Raw genomic sequence first — 17638 nt, 5'->3', positions numbered from 1 at the left:
TCCAGTTGAAAGCTCCTACACACTAAACCCATAAGGATCTAGCTATGAAATCAGGAAACAATGCGCTTCTTAATGCAAATTCCCAAATGTGATATCGTTCCTGAGTCTATGATCTGTGCGATTTTCGTCCCCGAGTCCCAGGGGATGGTGATGTTGTCTGGACACGTGTCACTCAGTGGAGAATGGCTAATGTAGGCTGCTGAGTGGCGGCGTGGGATCTCAGCTGGGTGTCGACACACGTTTATCCTCTTCCCCCACCCGCTGTGTGTCGGTGAGGGGCAGTGCCTAATTTTTTTATCGTATTTGATCAAACTCATGAAACACTGGTATTGATTTCACCTTGCATGTGTGCCAGGGGTCTTGCTAGTTATTCTTCTGTTAGGGATCTACAAATTCAGATTTCTCAGGCCATGAAAAGTGAAGGTACTTGATGGCTTCCCCAGCAACAGCCCCCCACCCACCCCCAGCTTAGCTGTGACACCTACTTCATGACATCTCAAAGACTCACATCAGAAATTCCACAAGACTTCCCAAGAGACACTGTGGGCTCTGTCCTTGGCATGTTTTGGATGTCCCCTCTGGAAGGGGATTCACCACAGAGACATTTTGAAACTTTAAAACCTTTGACTACTTTTGTGGCGTTCAGTTCCTTAATGATCTTTCAGGAACTGATTAAAAACATACACACACAAGCACACACACACTTGACAACCATCTTAATTGGTTAAGGAGTTCTTCTAAGTGGTAACTGGGAGTTATAGGATTTTTCACTGCAGGAATTTGATGTACTTTGCAATCAATTACAGTTAATTAAATTCCTTTCCCATTACTCGGGTTTTGGGTATGGAGGAGCAGGTAGTGTGATCCTTGTTTCATTGGTGGAAAAGCTGAGAAATAGTTCACTCTGGGCCACACAGAAGGCGAGGCGGCTGCAGGCCAGGCTGGTGTCCAGGCTTCTATCTTTACTGCCTGTTGCCTGGTTATTCTGTCCCTCTGTCAAGAAACTCAGGGCCCAGAGGGCCTGTAGGCTTGGCGGTTGTGTGCTCCTATTTTCTTTCTCACTTGGTTTTCTTCATTTGAGTGAGAGACTAATTATACAGGGAGCATTTCTTTCTTTCTTTCTTTTTTTTTAAGATTTTGTTTATTTATTTGTCAGAGAGAGCACACAAGCAGGCAGAGTGGCAGGCAGAGGCAGAGAGAGAAGCAGGCTCCCCGCTGAGCAAGGAGCCCAAGGTGGGACTCGATCCAAGGACCCTGGGATCACGACCTGAGCTGAAGGCAGAGGCTTAACCAACTGAGCCACCCAGGCATCCCAAAAGGGAGCATTTCTTAACAAAGGACTTCAATGTTCATTTCTGGAAGGCAGTATGAGAATGTGCTCTTTTGCTAAATTAAAGAGATGGGGAAGACGGTGATAGGACAGTGTTAGTCGTGTTCAGCAGACTCTTTCGAAAATGGAAAACAGTGGTCACTGTTTATATATTCAAATAACGCCACTAGTTAGAAAGGAAAATTACTCCCACCTTCCTGAGAAACAGTCTTTAAGTTAATACATACGGTGTTGCATTGATGTGGGTTAACTTTAAAAGAAAATGTCTCCATGACAAAAAAGAGTTTTGTATTTAAAAAACAAAAAACAAAAAAAAACCAAAAAACCACTGCCTGTCAGAAATCATAAGATACTTTAAATTGCATCATCTAAAAAATTTCTTAGTAGAGTTTGCATTTATGCAAACTTACTCTTAAATAATGCAGTGTATGTCATGAACACGTTTTAAGTATTTGGATTACTTGAGATGTGTGTAATTTGTATGTTTCTATATGGCCGCAAAGAAAATTATCCCTTTTTTTTATGACAAAGGAGGTAATGGAAGTGATGGAGAGGCTCCTCATCTCCACAGAGGAATCTATACTCCACAGATAAACTAATAAGCTTTTTAGTTTTTAAGATATAAACTCTTTTTGCCCCTTGGCTCTCATAAACCGTGGAGAAAGGCAAAGAGAATTGGCTAAGTATGATAAAGTAACCCTACTGAATCGTAACAGCTTATACTACCGTTAGCTAGCATTGTACAACCACATCAACTTACCTACAGAAAAATGACATTAAAAATCTTAAGGGAGGTTTCTGAAGCTTTAACTCATTCATTCATTCATTCATTCATTCATAAATGCATACTGCGAGCTCGTCCAGCTAGAGTATAATGATATGATATCACACGTTGTCTATCCAGCTACTCATAAGATTTTTGATTGGAAAGAATTTTGCTATCTAAGTTTTATGTGGCATTCTGTTCAGTTTTATGTAACCTGAAAATATATTCAATCTTTTGGGGGAATTTGTTGCCTGATGTGTTGGCAGCTACACTGTAGTTTGTTCCTCAAAGTATGCTTCCCCCAAATTTATTTGAGAGGCTAAATAAATTGTAGGAAAGTAGCGTTGCCTAGTTCCCAGTTTACATAATGCTCTAGGCTGCTTTACTTTTTATTTTAAAAACACATACTCATGTCCTATTCTAGAAGCCTGAGCACACTGAAGAATTTATAAATATAAGAGTTCAGGAGTAAAAGGTACCAGATTTGGTATAAGTGATCTTTTCATTTTATATACTTTCTGCATACACTTCTGTTGTACTCATTATTAGAAGCTGTGTATTTGTAGGGAAAGTATTAAGCTCCAGGTCCCTTTTTGGTCCACTAGCCTTTGCTACTCCACACAGACAAGGGCTGCAGCTCCTTTCCCAACTCCTGCTCTCTGGGTGGGTGTGGCTGGCTGGCTGTGGCCTCCTGGTATTTCTGCGACATGCAGGGCTTAGCAGAAGCATGTGTTCCTCTTCTAGTCCTTCCTGTATTTAAATCAGTAAAATCTTATAAAAATAATACATTAACATATGCCCTTGGTAAAACTTAAGCCATGCAGAAGAATAACAGGGAAAGCCCCCTTCCAGATGTTTCTGTGTATATACATACACATATATAATTTTTATACACAAAATGAAGTCATACTACTTATGCGACATTTTGATTTTTGTACGTCTTATTGTATTGTAAATACATGTCTTCTCGGTGATCTTCCATATCCGCCTCAGTCCTTTTAATTACCACGTAGTAGGCTACTATATGTATCTGTCAATAACTCTTGTAACAGTTCTCTAACTGGTAACATTTTGCCTTGTCCCCCAAATCAACTCTTATTATTATAACATGGCTGCAGCAGATATTTTTTACATATTCTTTGGATATGTAGCCTATTTCTGTACGAGAGATTCTCTGAAGTGGAATTGCCTGGGTCAAAGAGTCTGGGCATTCCAATTTTGATAGTTCTAATGGGGAGGTGTTGTTAAATAGGCACAAAGTTTTAGTTTCACAAGCTCTGGAAAGCTGCACAGCATAGTTAACAATATTGAATTGTATGTTTGAAATATGTAAGAGGATGTTTGATCTCATGGTAAATGTAAATACCGCAAAAAGGAGGAGGCATAAGAAAACTTTTGGAGGTAATGGATGCGTCTGTTACCTTGATTGTGGGGATGGTTTCACGGGTGTACACAGATGCTCAAGCTCATTAAATTGGTTGCATAAATATGTAAATTTTCTGTGTATCAATTCCACCTTGGTAAAGGGATTTTAAACAAAAAAATATACGCACACTGAAGTTTGAGTACTCCACCAAAATCTTTTAAATTGAAAGGGAAATAATGAAAAGTAATCAACCAACCAACTTGGTTTGTATAAAAATTTTTTGATGGCTCCTTACACAAAGCAAATGTCGATTTATACTTAATTGATAAATATCAATGATTTTCAACCTTGAATGCAGAGTGAAATCAGGCAGGCTCCTAGAAACAAAACAAAACAAGAACCCTGATGCCCAGGTAACATTCATGGAGGTTTTAAATGAATTGGTCTGAAGTGAGGTCTAGGCATGGATGGTCTTTAAAATCTTTCCAGAGTATTAAAATTGTTTGTCTAGAAATAAGATTCACTGTTAGAAATTCTCACTAACCTACAGTCTTTTTTTATTTCTTATTTTGGCCAATTCCAACTGGGGGTGGGGGGATGTATTTTGTGTGAATTTGCATATTCCTGATTACTAGTGAGGTTGGTAAATATTTTTATGTGTTTAATAGCCACTGTATTGTATACCTTGCCTATTTTTCTGTGGTTGTCTTTTGATTCTTAATGAAAATTAATCCTTTGTTATATTATTTGCAAATATTTTCTCTTAGTTTGTCATGTCTTTTTATCTACTCTTCTCTTTGAAAACTTTTAAATTGTACATTGTACAACTGTCCATTGTACTATACTGACTTTCCTTCATGGCTATATTATAAAGTTTTGTGTCTTAGGAACTAGGAAGGTTTTCTGAAGTCATTCCAAGAGAACAAAAATTTTTCTATTTCTTCCTGGTAGGTTTATAGCTTAAAATAAAAAAAGTTCAGATCCTGAATCCATCGTGATGTCATTTCATAGTGACAGTGTGAGGTTGGGATCGAATTTTACTTCTTTTTTTTTTTTTAATGGGCAGTCCATTGTTTCAACACAGATTATTCATTCCTCCACTTTTTCAGCTGTCTGAGATGTTACCCTTATCAAGTATTGTCATCTCGTATGTGGGAGTTTGTTTCTGGATCTTTATTACATTGAGTTATTTGGATGCTACCCTGCCAGTTCCATGCTGTTTTAATTACTGTAACTTTGGTGTATTTTATATTTGATCGGCCAGAGAGCTTTCTTAAATTTTTAAAACTACTTTTTGCATATTTTCCATTCCAGATCATTTTTAGAAAAGTTGAAAATCAAATTTAAAAAAAAAAACCTCAAAAATGCTGTTGGGGATTTTGGTTGGTCTATATGAATTTATAAATTCATTTTGGGTAAATTGTAATTTTTTTCAAGTTTTTATTTAAATTCCAGTTAGTTAACCATGGTGTAATATTAGTTTCAGGTGTACAACTTAGTGAATCAACACTTACATACAACACCAGTAGCTCATCACAACAAATGCCCTCCTTAATCCCCATCCCCTACTTAACCCTTATCCCCCTCCCACATCCCTCCCGGTAACCATAAGTTTATTCTCTTTAGTTAAGGCTCTGTTTCTTAGTTTTCCTTTCTTTTCCCTCCCCCACGTTCATTTGTTTTGTTCTCAAATTGCTTACATGAGTGAAATCATATGGTATTTATCTTTCTCTGACTGACTTATTTCACTTAGTATTGTACTCTCTGGTTCCATCCATGTTGTTGCAAATGGCAAGATTTCATTCTTTGGTTGAGTAATATTCCAAAATATATATACATATATACACATTTATATACATATATATGTATATGTATACACACACACACACACACACACACCATGTCTTCTTTATTCATTAATCAATGGACATTTGGGCTCTTTCCATAATTTGCCTATTGTTGATAATGGAGAGCATGTACCCCTTTGGATCATATTTTTGTATCCTTTGGGTAAGTATCTAGTAGGGCAGTTGCTGGATCATAGGGTAGTTCTATTTTTAACTTTTTGAGGAACCTCCCATACCGTTTTCCAGAGTAGCTGCACCAACTTGCATTCTCACCAACAGTGTAGGAGGGTTCCCCTTTCTTCACATCTTCACCAACATCTGTTGTTTCCTGTGTTGTTAATTTTACCCATTCTGACAGGTGTGAGGTGGTATTTCATTGTAGTTTTGATTTGTATTTCCTGATGATGAGTGATGTTGAGCATCTTTGAGTGATGTTGAGCATCTTTTCATGTGTCTGTTGGCCACCTGGATGTCTTCTTGGGGAAATGCCTGTCTGTATCTTCTGCCCATTTTTAAATTGGGTTATTTGTTTTTTGGGTGTTGAGTTTTATAAGTTCTTTACAGATTTTGGATACTAACTCTATCAGATATGTCACTTATGAAAATCTTCTTCCATTCCATAGGTTGACTTCTAGTTTTATTGACTATTTCTTTTGCTGTGCAGAAGCTTTTTATTTTTATGAAATTCCAATAGTTTATTTTTGCTTTTCTTTCCCTTTCCTGGGGAGACATATCTAGTAAGAAGTTCCTACAGTCGATGTCAAAGACGTTGCTGTCTGTGTTCTCCTCTAGGATTTTAATGGTTTCCTGCCTCACATTTAGGTCTTTAATCCATTTTGAATTTATTTCTGTGGATGGTGTAAAAAAGTGGGCTACTTTCAATCTTTTGCATGTTGCTGTCCAGTTTTCCCAACACTATTTGTTGAAGAGACCGTCTTTTTTCCATTGGATATTTTTTCCTGCGTTGTCGAAGATCAATTGACCATTTTGTTGTGGGTTTACAAATTTTAATAACATCAGTTATCCTATTCAGCAACATGGTATGACCATTCATTTATTTTTAAATTTGTATGTATTTTAGTAAAACTTAATAGTTTCTTTTCCATGTATTTCCAACACATTTCTTGTGAGATTTACTCTTTGATATTTTTGTTATTATTTTACCAATACTGGCATGGGAATATTTTTCAAATTACACCTTTTGATTTATTATTCTTAGTATATTGGGGGAGTTACTCATTTTTGAATGTCTTCCTTACATCCAGTCACGTTATTGAGCTACTTCTGTTAATTATCATAATTATTCAGTGTACACTTCTGAATTTTTTAGGAAGGCAGTTATATTTGCTACAGCTTTTTCCTCATTGCAGCGACTAGGACATTCCAGCAGATTATCTATTTTGGTAAATGTTCCATGTCTATTTAAAAGGAATGTGTAGGGAATGCTTGCATTGTTCCGTACCCATTCCCAATAAAAATTCTCAGCAAGCTTGTAATGCAACAGTCTGAGTCTAATTTCTTTTTTCTTCTGGCACAGTATTTTCTCATTTTCTTTCCTGGAGTCCTCTTGAGTCTCATCGCTTGAGTCTGAGGTTTATGAGTGCTGAATCATCAGTATAAAGTCGGTTTGCAAATAAACAGAAGGCAAAGCAATGCATTTTACTACCTTGACTTACGTGGTCATATGCCACTCACTTTGAGCATTGACATTTTACTGTTCCTGATCCTGGGAGATGAAGAGTATCTGTAAGCCAACCTCTGTGCTGGGTGCCAGGCCCTCTGTCATCATCAATAAATAGTCACTGGCGGACCTTCCCTTCTCTTGCTCTCTGAGTGGTGTGTTTGGAGGGAAAAAATGCTGAGAACACTGAAAGCCAGCTGGATGGCTGTGTGATGGCTGTGTCACCTCACCGGGTCTCACCTGCTACCCCTTGATTGCAGACAGTGGGGAGCACAGAGGGGTCTCCACTCCGGATTGTGCCTCTGCCTGCCTTCTTATCTCGCTGTTACCATATGGGACTATGACGGGAAGCTCTGAATCATGGCCCTGTGAGCATGTAGCCCACCAGAGCTTTGTCTGCTAGCTTTATAGTATCCTTTTCTAAAGCACATTACTTGAAGTCTTTATGACACATAATGAGTCACCTTGACCTCTTAATCCCAGTTACCTCTTGTCTGGATAGCTGCAGTAACCTGCATGGTCCCCACATGTCCCATTTGTCCCCTCCTTGCCCCCTCCAGCCTCTTCCGCTGGAATGATCTTTTAAAAATGTGCTCAACTCATGTGAGTCCTCCCCCTCTCCCGCAAAACAACATCCTTGAATATTTCCTATCAATCTTGAATAAAGTTTAAAATCCTCAACCTGGCCTATGGGCCCAGCAGATTCCTTTGCCCACCTAGTTTTTCAGCTTGTCTTGGACCATTTGCCATGCTCTGGGTCTCAGCCACACTGGCCTTCGTGAGGTCTTAAACAGGCCACGTTCCACGCCTCCGCAGGGCTTTACACATACTGTTTCCTCTGACTGGCATGCCTTTCATCACGTCCCTCCTCCTCCACCAGGGAAGGCTCCCACTCTGTCCACACCTCAGTCCAGACATGCTTTCCTCAGGGAAACCTTTCCTGAGGTCCGGGCCCAGAGTCCCCTACTGCAGGCTTCCACAGCCCCGTGCTGCTCTCCGGATAGCACTGCTTAGAGTTTTTCATTTATTTGGATGGGCTTCAAAAATTAAAATCTTTCTTCTCCACAAAACTTGATGAGCTCCATGAGGCAAAGACCAGGTCTGTTTTTATTCTCCAGGATGTCTCTAGTTGCTGGACTCAGACTCGGTGAATAATAAGTGGGCAAATTTGTTGAATGAAAGAATTAAGAAGTGGTTGGAGGCAGCTGGCTCCTTGATTTAGTCTCAAATACATTCTTCATCTCAACTTTGTAAATGTTTACTTTTCTGTTGTCAGCAGTAAGGGGACTGGAGGTAGGTATAAATCTATATACCAGATATGGTAATACTTTTTTATTTCAAAGATTTACTTAAAACAATGAGAAACATTATTTAGAAAAGTGTCCTCTACTGAACTTCTCTTTCTAAAAGAAATTTTGAGGAAAACGAAGGAAAGCAATATTCATTCAACTTTTCATGTTGGAAATGTGATTTTGACAATGAACAAAAGCCTCCTGGTCCTAGAAAGGAATGCAAACTGCAAAGTGTCCGAAGGCTGACAGAGCCTGGAGATGTCTGAGGAGAAGCGGGGGCGGAAGACAACAGCAGAAGACTTGTACTAATTTAAGAAGTGGAAAAGCTTATTGGAAGCATTCTTCAAAACCCTTCAGAAGCTAGTGAAATAATATTTTACTATGTTTTCCCCAGTTCTTTAAAGTTCACAAATGCAAATATGTGATAAAATGTGAAAATAAGTATTGGCAACTAATTACCTTCTCAGGGGAGATTTAATTGAAAAATGAGCATATTTGCACTGCTTCTCCTTAGTAAGATGTTTATGGCATCTGGTCAAAGCAGAACAAACATTTGAAAATCCTTTGACATAGCTGGTATTTAAAGAATAGCAATTGGCTAACATTTGTGGCTCTGTATGTTGAATATTTTGGCTCCTATCCTCTGGTATTCATTCTGAAAGATTTATAATCCTTTGGGGAGTGTGGTCAGTGACAAGAGTAGAACTAAATCCTGAAATGTGGAAAAACTAACTTTCCCTAATATAAAACTGTTCTAAAAAAAAATCTCTCAAGCCTATGAATATGTTTCCAGATTTTCAGAAAAAGCTGATTTACAGAATTTTTTTTTCTATAAGGATCTAACTTCTTAATGATAAATGTAAATTTCCATCCTTTGGCTTCAAAATTGGCTTAGAGATAACTCAGGAAAATATAACCTCTTACCTTTTGGGCATCTACCACAACCACAAGACCCTTTAAAAATGTCGTATCATTGGTTATGATGCGTATGATGAAATAAAGCACAAAAGATAGAAATAATCTAGAAAAGAAAAACTTAAGAGACCTCAAAATGAAATAGGAAACAATGACTGTAGAAAAATGCTACCAAAGAAAATACAATGCAAGAACAGCAGTCAAGAAGGTCCTCCATCACGTGGAACTAAGAATGTTGGGACAGTACATTCTCCTTCAGAGTTTGACATGCGTGGGTGGACTCTCTTGGCTTGACTGAGGCATGACATGTTTTGATGTCTTCTCGCTTTCAAGTCACACTTGAGTCTGAAGCCACTGCCTAAAGAACTCTGTCTGAAGCTCCGAGTTTGCGGGAGCCCAGCTCTGCTCCTTTGGGTACCCCAGGGGAATTTCCGGGTTCCTTCTAACCCATTTAAGTTCAGCAAAAGGGCCTTGTTAAATAATTGTCTCTCATTCTTTTCTTTTTTTGCTTTTTTCTATATTATTTTCTTGAATTACGGTTAGCATTTAGATTCTTCTCTATGGTTTATGAAATATCTGTCTTCTGTTTTTCTAAAAGTAAGACACCAGAAGTGCTAATGTGTGTGTTTATGGGAGGGTCCCGTACCCCCAAACAAGGGAGATTATAAAATTGAAAGTAATAAGTGAAAGACTTACTATTTTGTGTTTCCCAAAACCAACTGTAGGTGTTAAAACCAACAATTGGCGGTGTTAAAAATTTCTTTCAATATCGAGAAAAAGACATTAAAAGCTACAGAACAAAACTCACTATTTTCAATGTAAATAAGAAAATGAAGGCTTTTGCCATTCTCAACTTAATCTTGAATATAGAGGACAGCCTGGAGTACCCAGAAAGAAAATTAGTGTGGTGTCTGTACATTTTTAGAGATGTAGAGGGACTTTTCTGGAAGGGGAAAGGCTGAAGTCTGCACCTTTTCATCTTTTTGATACTTGCCCTCTTATAATCCCACTTCAATTTCTTGTTTTAAAAGTAACACATTGTGTTGAATTCACAAGAGGATTTGCATGTGTGCATGTGTGATATGAAGGAGGGGGTTGGGCTGCTTAAATATAATTTCCATTTTTGTCTTAAGTGTATATATTATATCTATGAACATGTATATAATAGATATAACAATATAAAGTGATAATTAAGAAATGAGAATAAACATAATTTATAGGTGTCTTTTCCTCCAAAAGGAGAGAGAAATATATTTGAGGCTATTCATACTATGTTTTGAGGTCAAGATCCAAGGCCATCTTTCATAAGCACCTTTTACAAAAACAGTTTACTCTTAGCTCCATTAGAAATACTGCTCTTGTCTTTTTTTTTTTTTAGATTTTATTTATTTATTTGACAGAGATCACGAGTAGTCAGAGAAGCAGGCGGCGGGGGGTGGGGGGGAGCGGGGAGCAGGCTCCCTGCTGAGCTGAGAGCCCAACGTGGGGCTCAATCCCAGGACCCTGAGATCATGACCTGAGTTGAAGGCAGTGGCTTAACCCACTGAGCCACCCAGGCGCCCCCTGCTCTTGTGTCTTATGAACTATTTCAGCACTCACACTGGAACTCTTAGTTACCATTCAGTCTTAAAAGCAGAAGGAGTGGTCAGTACTATGCAGTGTTCTTCAGAAGATTTTCAAAGCATTAATGATGGGTGAACATCACTTAAGAACTCCTGAAGTGAATTCTGATTATAATTTCCTGGTGGGTCTGTTTCACTGATTAATCATTCATTTTTTTTTAAATCTCCCAGATTGTTTTACCTTAAAGGAGCCATTCCCCACTACCCTTGACATCTGGTGATTAGCTAAGCAGACGTTGATTGTGTGATTCTCTACATTGGGCCAACATTGTGCTCTCGATACTGAAGGCTTCTTTTTTTTTTCCCCTTTATCCACACACGGAGTCATCTGCTGTTCTTAATGGAATCACCTCCTCCTTCCCAGTCCCATGGCCCTTCTCCCACTTACTCCCCAGTCCCAGGAGGGATCACTGTACCACTTCCCACATGGTTTCCCTTTCTCAGGTTTTCCCTGTTCCAGACTGTTCTACATACATCTGTGAGAATCATTTCCAGACATGGTTTGGACTGCACAGTACTCTGTTCAAGAACTACAGGGACTGCCTGTTACCTCAACATAAAACTTACATTCCTCAGTGGGTCTCTCAAGGCTTGCCCCTCGACTCTCTTTAACGTACTAATACCGCCTAATGCCCTCGCTGTTTAAAGCAGACAGACCACCTTTAAATGCTGACTCTTAATTGGAATAATGTTTTATGATACTCTGTAAAGCTTTTTCATGCTTCAGCTCTACATGATTCATTTAACAAATTATAAGCCACTCAGAGAACTTAAAAAAATTTAACGTACCATGTACGGGGAGACACACTTCCCAGTTCGTGGATTCATAGCCATTAAGTAAATTTCAATGAATGCATGATCGTATTTAACCTTTCTGTGGCCTGGCATCCTTGTAGGGAGGAAATCAGACAGCTACGGTGATTGCGTTGTGTTCAATGAAGGATTTCAACTTAGCGCAAGAGACCTGCCAGCTGGCCATCAGGGATGTCGGAGGCCTTGAAGTTTTGATAAATTTACTTGATACAGACGAAGTCAAATGTAAGGTGAGTGGCTTACATGACACGGGTGATGAACCTCGTCCATACCTCCTCGTGCTTCTCTTTTTACTGATACATGTCTGTCGCTTCTGCCTCTGTCTTGACTTTGTTTGCTAGTCTCACTGAGAACTTGCTCCTTCGGCTGTTCGCTGCTCTTCTCTTCCTGGCTGTTCTTGTTCATCTTTTGGTTCTTTTCCACTAGTATGTGCTTCTTAAATGATGAATGTTTGTCTGCATAATTGGAGAAAAGTAAGGAGGCTATGGGTAATACCTGGGAATAGAAAGTATTTCCTTAAAAAAACGTCACCGGGGAAGGATTTGAGGCCGACTTGGAATTTTTAAAACTCTAGCACTGGTTATGTATTAAGCACTTATTTTCACCTCTAACTTCTATTTTCTCATTAGATTGGTTCATTAAAAATCCTGAAGGAAATCAGTCATAATCCGCAAATCAGACGTAATATTGTTGACCTTGGGGGCTTACCAATTATGGTTAATATACTTGATTCTCCACATAAGAGTCTGAAATGCCTGGCAGCTGAGACAATCGCAAATGTTGCCAAGTTTAGAAGAGCCCGACGGGCAGTGAGACGCCATGGGGGCATCACCAAACTGGTGAGTACTGCTGACACCATCATCACACCCCCGCCACCAAAACGTCACCTCCTTGCTGTCCTTCCTGGCCACTTCCAGATGTTAAATATGTGTGTTCTGGGAATCTTCTTTTTGTATAATGTCCTTGAAAATTACTGTTGTATATTTACATTAGCAACTGGCCAGAAAACATGTCTGACCTTCTTTTTCAAAGAAACATATGTTTAAAAAGAGATGTAATTTGCACCTACCGCATTGGTGGGGATACATTTGTGTGTGGCACATGCAAAGTGGGTGAGGGGGTGGAGACCCTGTTAGAAAGGGCTCTGGTCATCCATTTTCTCTGCTGTGGTGACCTCACTATGAGGTCTGCCCCCCAAGGAGACCATCAGACCTGCAGATGCTTAGTCATCTCATTGTTACTGAAAACAACGTGTTTACAATATGAGAGCAGTAAAGCCACAGGAACAGTGCCTCCAGGAAACGTGTATTCAGCTATCAGTATTGCATTTTCAAAGTATATTTAGTAGCAAGGAATAAACGTATATATAATATTATAGAAAGCTCTGACAGGATCGAAAACTGACTGACATCTATGATCCCAATTTTCAGAAACTTACCTCACAAGTCTGTAACAGCTTTTTTATAAGAATGTGAAATAAATACACAAAACTGTTCACAGCGCTCTCCTCTGAAATAACTATCAATTTTTCTTTATATTTTCCCACATTTGCCAATATGTTGTATTAAGTATTACCTTTATAATTTAAAAAAAATGGTTCTATTCATAACTATCCCTGAAAGAAAGAAGTGAGCATTCTGTTCAACACTCACATCAAGGAGATACAGGGCAGTATGGAAGTGCTTTTTCATCCACCTTTGGAAGGATCAGTAGATCCCATGTTCTTCCTGCAGCTTCTACCATACTGGATGGTCTCCACTTCTGCACTTGAAGCTCAAGATGAGAGACATGTCTTATTCATCTCAGTGTCATTCACAACACATAGCCCAGTACTTTACACATATGAAGGGTTAATAAATATGTATTGAATCAATATGCATTTGAAGTGAATGCATACACAGTGACATGTCTTCAGAAATTAAGAGATTCTGTGTACAACTCTTCCTTGACTCACAATGGAGTTATATGTCCTGATAAACCCATTAGAAGTTGAAAATATCATAAGTAGAAATGTATTTAATACAACTAATCTACTGAACATCCTAGATTACCTTGCCTGCCTTAAACGTGCTCAGAATACTTGTATTAGCCTATAGGTGGGCAAAATCATCTAACACAAAGCTGATTTTATAATGAAGTATTGATATCTCCTGTGATTTATGGAAAACTGTACTGAAAGTGAAAACAGAATGGCTGTATGGGTGCAGAATGGCTGTAAGTGCACCGGTGTTTACCCTTGGGATGGTGTGGCTGACAGAGCTCAGGCTCACTGCCACTGCCCAGCATCACAAGAGTGTAACCTGCATATCGCTAGCTCGAAAGATTAAAATTCCAAGTAGGATCTACTGAATGCATGCCACTTTCACACCATGGTGAAGTTGAAAAATAAGTTGAACCATCGTAAATTGCGGACCTCTGAATCCACTTGTAATCTATAGAGTACTATAGAGTATAATTATTTGCTTCAAAAATAAGACAGAATTATGGCTGGGTGGCTGGATAAGTAGATGGTTAGCTGTGTGCTAAAACAAATATGACAATGTTAATTATAGAATCTAGGTGGTATATACATGATTTGTTGTATAATTACCATACAGTTCTTTTAGCCTTTGTGTATGTTTGAAATTTTTTCATAATAAAATGTTGGGGGAAAGGTAATTATTACTGTGATTATCAGTATTCTGCTTAAATAATGAAGTCATATGGTTGACTGATGTGGCTGTCCAATGGAAGTTCTCACATTAAATTATAAGAATGAATAATGTAACTTAAAACTGAAATTTATTTTTATGGGAGTCTTATATATCACATTCAGGGAACTAGAATTGGACAACTGCACTTACTTAGTCCATTAGATAATGCCACACGTTTTAATATAATCTTAAATGATAGCTAAATTAGAAACAGGAAGCACGGTGATGGATCAGGCATTAATAGACTTATAATTGCTAGGTTGAGAACACATCTGGGAAAGATCAGGATTAGGGATCCAATTTTGGTTTGTTAACTAAGTGAGGGTAGGTGACATACACACATGAATCCCCAGCCAAAACTGGAAGTGAGGGCGATCACTCAGTACAGAGCAGTGAGCTGGTTATGACATCAGAGCAAGGGAATGGAGGTCAGATCAGAGCAGGCAGGAAGGGGTATAGTGGCCGTAGCAGGGTTTGGGCACTTAGATGGCGTTGAGTCTCTGAAGAGGCACACACCTGAGTGTCTGAGCAATCATGGAGAACACATCCAGGTAGGAAAAGATTTTAAGATTCAGTGTTGTTACTCCTGTGGGCATTTCCACATTCCTCTGGATGTATGGTGTACTTGACCCTTTCACTGAAAACCATATGAAACATTTATTGAAATGTCAAGTACAGAAACACAGGTGGCAGGAACATCAATATAAATAAACATATGTCCCTCATATGATGAACGTACAGCAGAGTGTCCACCTGACTCAAGCCAGTCCCACCAGATTTCTCTCCCAGGAATTTGGAATTAGGAATCAGAGGCTCTACTCAGTCTGGACTACTCTTTTCTAAACTCAGGATTGGTGGTCATGATTACTTGGACATATCCATGGAATCTGGCCTGCAGAGGTAGAAGAATGGAGTAGACATCCATAGGATAAAGACAGCCCTGGGAGCCCCCACTTCACTTCCTCTGTGGAGCACCCTGACATCCTGCTGCTTCTATATAAATTGCCTTTCCCTTAAGATCTCTGGTGGCTTTGGTTATTGCAAAGAAAAGAAAAGATTGTGGCGCTATGTCATGTGGATTGGTTCGTTTCAGTAGTACAGGTAGAGAGCCATATCCTCGGAAGAGGTCTCATGGTTTTGAGAATATACAGGCCATTCAGTTCTCATTAGAAAGTCCTGATGGCTTTAGGGAGCCTCATTTTGTGAGATACCAAGGCTGAGGATGTAGTATACAACTCTTCCTAATGTAAATGTTACAGCTATATTAATACAATCTTGGTGAGATTAAATTTCTTGTAGGAAGGAAATATAAAGCCTCCCAAATCTGGAGAAAGATATTTTGAAGGGTTTGTTTCTTTGCTTTCACTGACTACTGTGTAGTATGAAAACTAATCCATAAACATATTCTTATGTTTGATGGAGGTTAGCCTGCTAGCAGCCCTGTAGCTATTTGCAGGGTACGTTGTTTTATTTTAAAGATTCCCATGTACATCGTATTTCTCTGTTCTTGTAGGTCGCCCTACTCGACTGTGCACAGAATTCACAAGAACCGGCTCAGTCAAGTCTGTATGATGCCAGAGACGTGGAAGTAGCTCGCTGCGGGGCGCTGGCCTTATGGAGCTGCAGTAAGAGTTACGCGAATAAAGAAGCCATTCGTAAAGCTGGCGGCATTCCTCTGCTGGCCGGCTTACTGAAGACTTCTCATGAGAACATGCTAATTCCAGTGGTGGGGACATTGCAAGAATGTGCATCAGAGGTACTCAAGCCAGCTCTGCTTCCCTTGCTTCCATTTACCTTAACTTTCTTTAGTTGAAAAACAATTCTTAAGGTTATTGTGACTGCTAAGGATTTTTTTTTTTTTTTGAGAATCAGTAGTCTTTTAGAAAGAGAAGATGAAACTAATAGAACATTAATTAAATTGGTGCCTGTGTGATGTATTTCTGAAAATGCTGACTAAATTCTCTTACTATATGGTTGTGTTAATCTTGGACTTTAGTGTTTATTAAGAAAGTTCATTTGGCGTAATTATTAGTACCTATAAATAGATACTTCTATTCATGCATTATGCATGTAAATATTTAAATTTGTATTCCTAGGAAAACTACCGAGCTGCAATCAAAGCCGAAAGGATAATTGAAAATCTGGTAAAGAACCTAAATAGTGAGAATGAACAATTGCAGGAACACTGTGCCATGGCCATCTACCAGGTACGGCGGACTCCCCAGACAGTCGTGGTGTTCTTTAGATAGTTAACATGAGGTCTCATTCTCTGGGGTTTGGAATCAGGAATCTTCATTTTTAACAAGAACCCCCCTGCCCAGGGATTTTTCCACACATACAGGTCTGAGAACCACTGTCCTGTGCTAATGACAGATGCCTGCATATGTGAGAGAGAAACCTGCTCCAGCATGTCTTGATTATTCACATTTCTGGAAGCCACTTATATATCTTTGTCTCCTCAAACAAGTTACTTAGTGTAAAATAGCTAAATATATACTTGGTGCCTTTACATTGCTTTTTAGTTACCCTATTCAAACATGCTGGTCTTGGGAACTTTACCTTCTGCCAAAACAAGATGGATGGACGAATGAGTGTGTGCTTTTGGGTGGGGGTGTGTGTGTGTATTCCTGTTTTATCTTTTTATTAATGTATTTTAATCTTCATTAACTTTCTGTGAGTTATGCATTTCGTAGTATACAAGAAAACAGAAGAAAAGATGGCCTTGACAAATTAGATGGCTGGTTATTGGTCATCAGAGAAAGTTTCTAGATTCTACCTATCAGAGAAAGTTTCCTAGAGGAATGCATTTTAAAACATGCACAGTGAGGGTATGCCAAAAAGACAGAGTCAGAGAAAAGGGTTCATGTCAGTAGAGTATTGTATTAGTCTTCTAGGGCTGTCATAACAAAATACCACACACTGGGTGGCTTAAATAACAGAAATTCATTTCCTTATAGTTCTGGAGGTTACAAGTTTGAGATCAAGCTGCTAACAGCATTGGTTCCTTCTAAGGACTCTCTCCTTGGCTTATGGATGGCCATCTTCACGTTCACATGTTGCTCTCCCTCTGTCTCCACATGTTCCTTCCTCTGTATCCTAGTATTTTCTTCTTCTAAGGACACCAGTCATATTGGATTAGAGCCTACCTCAGTGATCTTGTTTAACCTTAATTACCTCTTTAAAGACCTTATCTTCAAATATGGTTACACTCTGAGGTATGGGGGTTAGGACTTTGACATATATCAGCTTTAAGGGAACGTAACTCAGTTCATAACGAGGATATATAGCCTTGACTTGCATATATGCCTCATAT

General features: G+C 38.9%; 1 protein-coding gene across 1 annotated transcript in view; it reads left to right on the top strand.

Moving 5' to 3' along the window:
* Positions 1-17638, top strand: part of ODAD2 (outer dynein arm docking complex subunit 2) — a gene marked incomplete at its 5' end in the record, with an annotated part of 176018 nt that overhangs the window by 35928 nt on the left and 122452 nt on the right. Inside the window, 4 exons of the mRNA XM_080812154.1 lie at positions 11716-11862; positions 12262-12471; positions 15839-16081; positions 16422-16532. Coding sequence (XP_080668280.1) covers positions 11716-11862; positions 12262-12471; positions 15839-16081; positions 16422-16532 — 711 coding nt within the window. The remainder of the gene's footprint in view (positions 1-11715; positions 11863-12261; positions 12472-15838; positions 16082-16421; positions 16533-17638) is intronic.

The sequence above is a fragment of the Martes martes genome (genome assembly GCF_963455335.1).
Source record: "Martes martes genome assembly, chromosome: 8".
Taxonomy (NCBI): Eukaryota; Metazoa; Chordata; class Mammalia; order Carnivora; family Mustelidae; genus Martes; species Martes martes.
Note: the sequence above shows the minus strand (reverse complement) of the source record. Positions and strands in the feature narration are given on the sequence as shown.